Source organism: Temnothorax curvispinosus, unplaced genomic scaffold (genome assembly GCF_003070985.1).
Source record: "Temnothorax curvispinosus isolate PA1 unplaced genomic scaffold, ASM307098v1 QBEX01016981.1, whole genome shotgun sequence".
Lineage (NCBI taxonomy): Eukaryota > Metazoa > Arthropoda > Insecta > Hymenoptera > Formicidae > Temnothorax > Temnothorax curvispinosus.
Window position 1 is genome coordinate 1 of NW_020226761.1, and position 1318 is coordinate 1318.

Sequence of the window (1318 nt, forward strand, 5' to 3'; positions counted from 1 at the left end):
GTGAATTATTAAATTCATTAAAACGAGGATTTAACATTTACCAAGCTGTAATTTATCGTTCATAAGTAGGGAAGACTGTGTTACATTTTGTCGTATATATTACCAAGCATATGCTATGTGTAACATAATCTGTAACTACATTCATACATAAATCCTGTCACTAGTGATACAGATGATAGGTGAACAGTTAAAATTGAGGCAACAAGTGGTAGCTACTGCGACAGTCTATTTTAAAAGATTTTATGCTCGCAATAGCTTAAAATGCATAGACCCTCTATTATTAGCTCCTACTACAGTCTTTCTGGCATCAAAAGTAGAAGAGTTTGGAGTAATTTCTAATAGTAGACTGATATCGACAATGGGAAATGTAAGTAAGTTCCATGATATATTGAATCCACTGTTACAGTTTGTTGGGGACTTGTGTCTAACTAAACGGTTTGATTAATGTCGTGTTTATTTTTTTTTTTTTTTTTTTAGTTAAGAACAAATTTAGTTATGCGTATTCGCAGGAATTTCCATATCGTACAAATCATATCTTGGAGTGTGAGTTTTATCTTTTGGAACATTTGGACTGTTGTTTGATAGTATATCAACCATACCGTCCTTTGTTAACATTAATTCAGGATGTGGGACCAGATGATCAGCTACTTATGCTTGCGTGGCGTATTATTAATGACAGTCTAAGAACGGACGTATGTTTGTTATATCCACCTTATCAAATAGCTATTGGTAAGATACAAGTAATCGTTTTTCTTAATGCTTCAATATCACGAGGAAACTTAATGACAATATATTTTCCTTTACAGGCTGTTTGCAAATAGCTTGCGTGATATTGCAGAAAGATCTCAAATCGTGGTTTGCGGAATTAAACGCAGATATGGAAAAGATTCAAGAGATAGCACGGTACATAATAAATTTATATGAATTGTGGAAAAAATATGACGAAAAGAACGAGATGCCGGCAATATTAGCTAAAATGCCAAAACCAAAAGCAGCGCCACAGCGTTGACAGCAAGTTCTTGATTCGCCGAATGTCTGGGATTCGTGCTAATGCAGTGAACTGCTTCGATTAAAAATCTATCCTTTTTCCCAACATATATCACTATCAGACATACATAGAATTGACAACGAATATTGTTCTGCATTTATATCTGCGTAAAAGTATGTCTTAATCCATACATAAAGCTATGTTTCAAAATATGTCCAAATAATAATATTGCAGAATTATTTGATATTTCTGTGTACTTGATACTCGATATAGCGTATGGACGAGAATTATACATGCCACAGTTAAATGATTATTACAATTTAATCCAAT

The 1318-nt window shown here is 33.3% G+C and overlaps 1 protein-coding gene across 1 annotated transcript; it reads left to right on the forward strand.

Moving 5' to 3' along the window:
- The first annotated feature begins 6 nt into the window (after window positions 1-6).
- LOC112467164 (cyclin-C-like) lies at window positions 7-1312 on the forward strand. Its single transcript, XM_025035646.1, has 3 exons — window positions 7-371; window positions 478-729; window positions 807-1312. The coding sequence occupies exons 1-3, from the start codon at window positions 173-175 to the stop codon at window positions 1007-1009; spliced, it is 654 nt and encodes a 217-aa protein (XP_024891414.1). The 5' UTR covers window positions 7-172; the 3' UTR covers window positions 1010-1312.
- The last annotated feature ends 6 nt before the right edge of the window (window positions 1313-1318 follow it).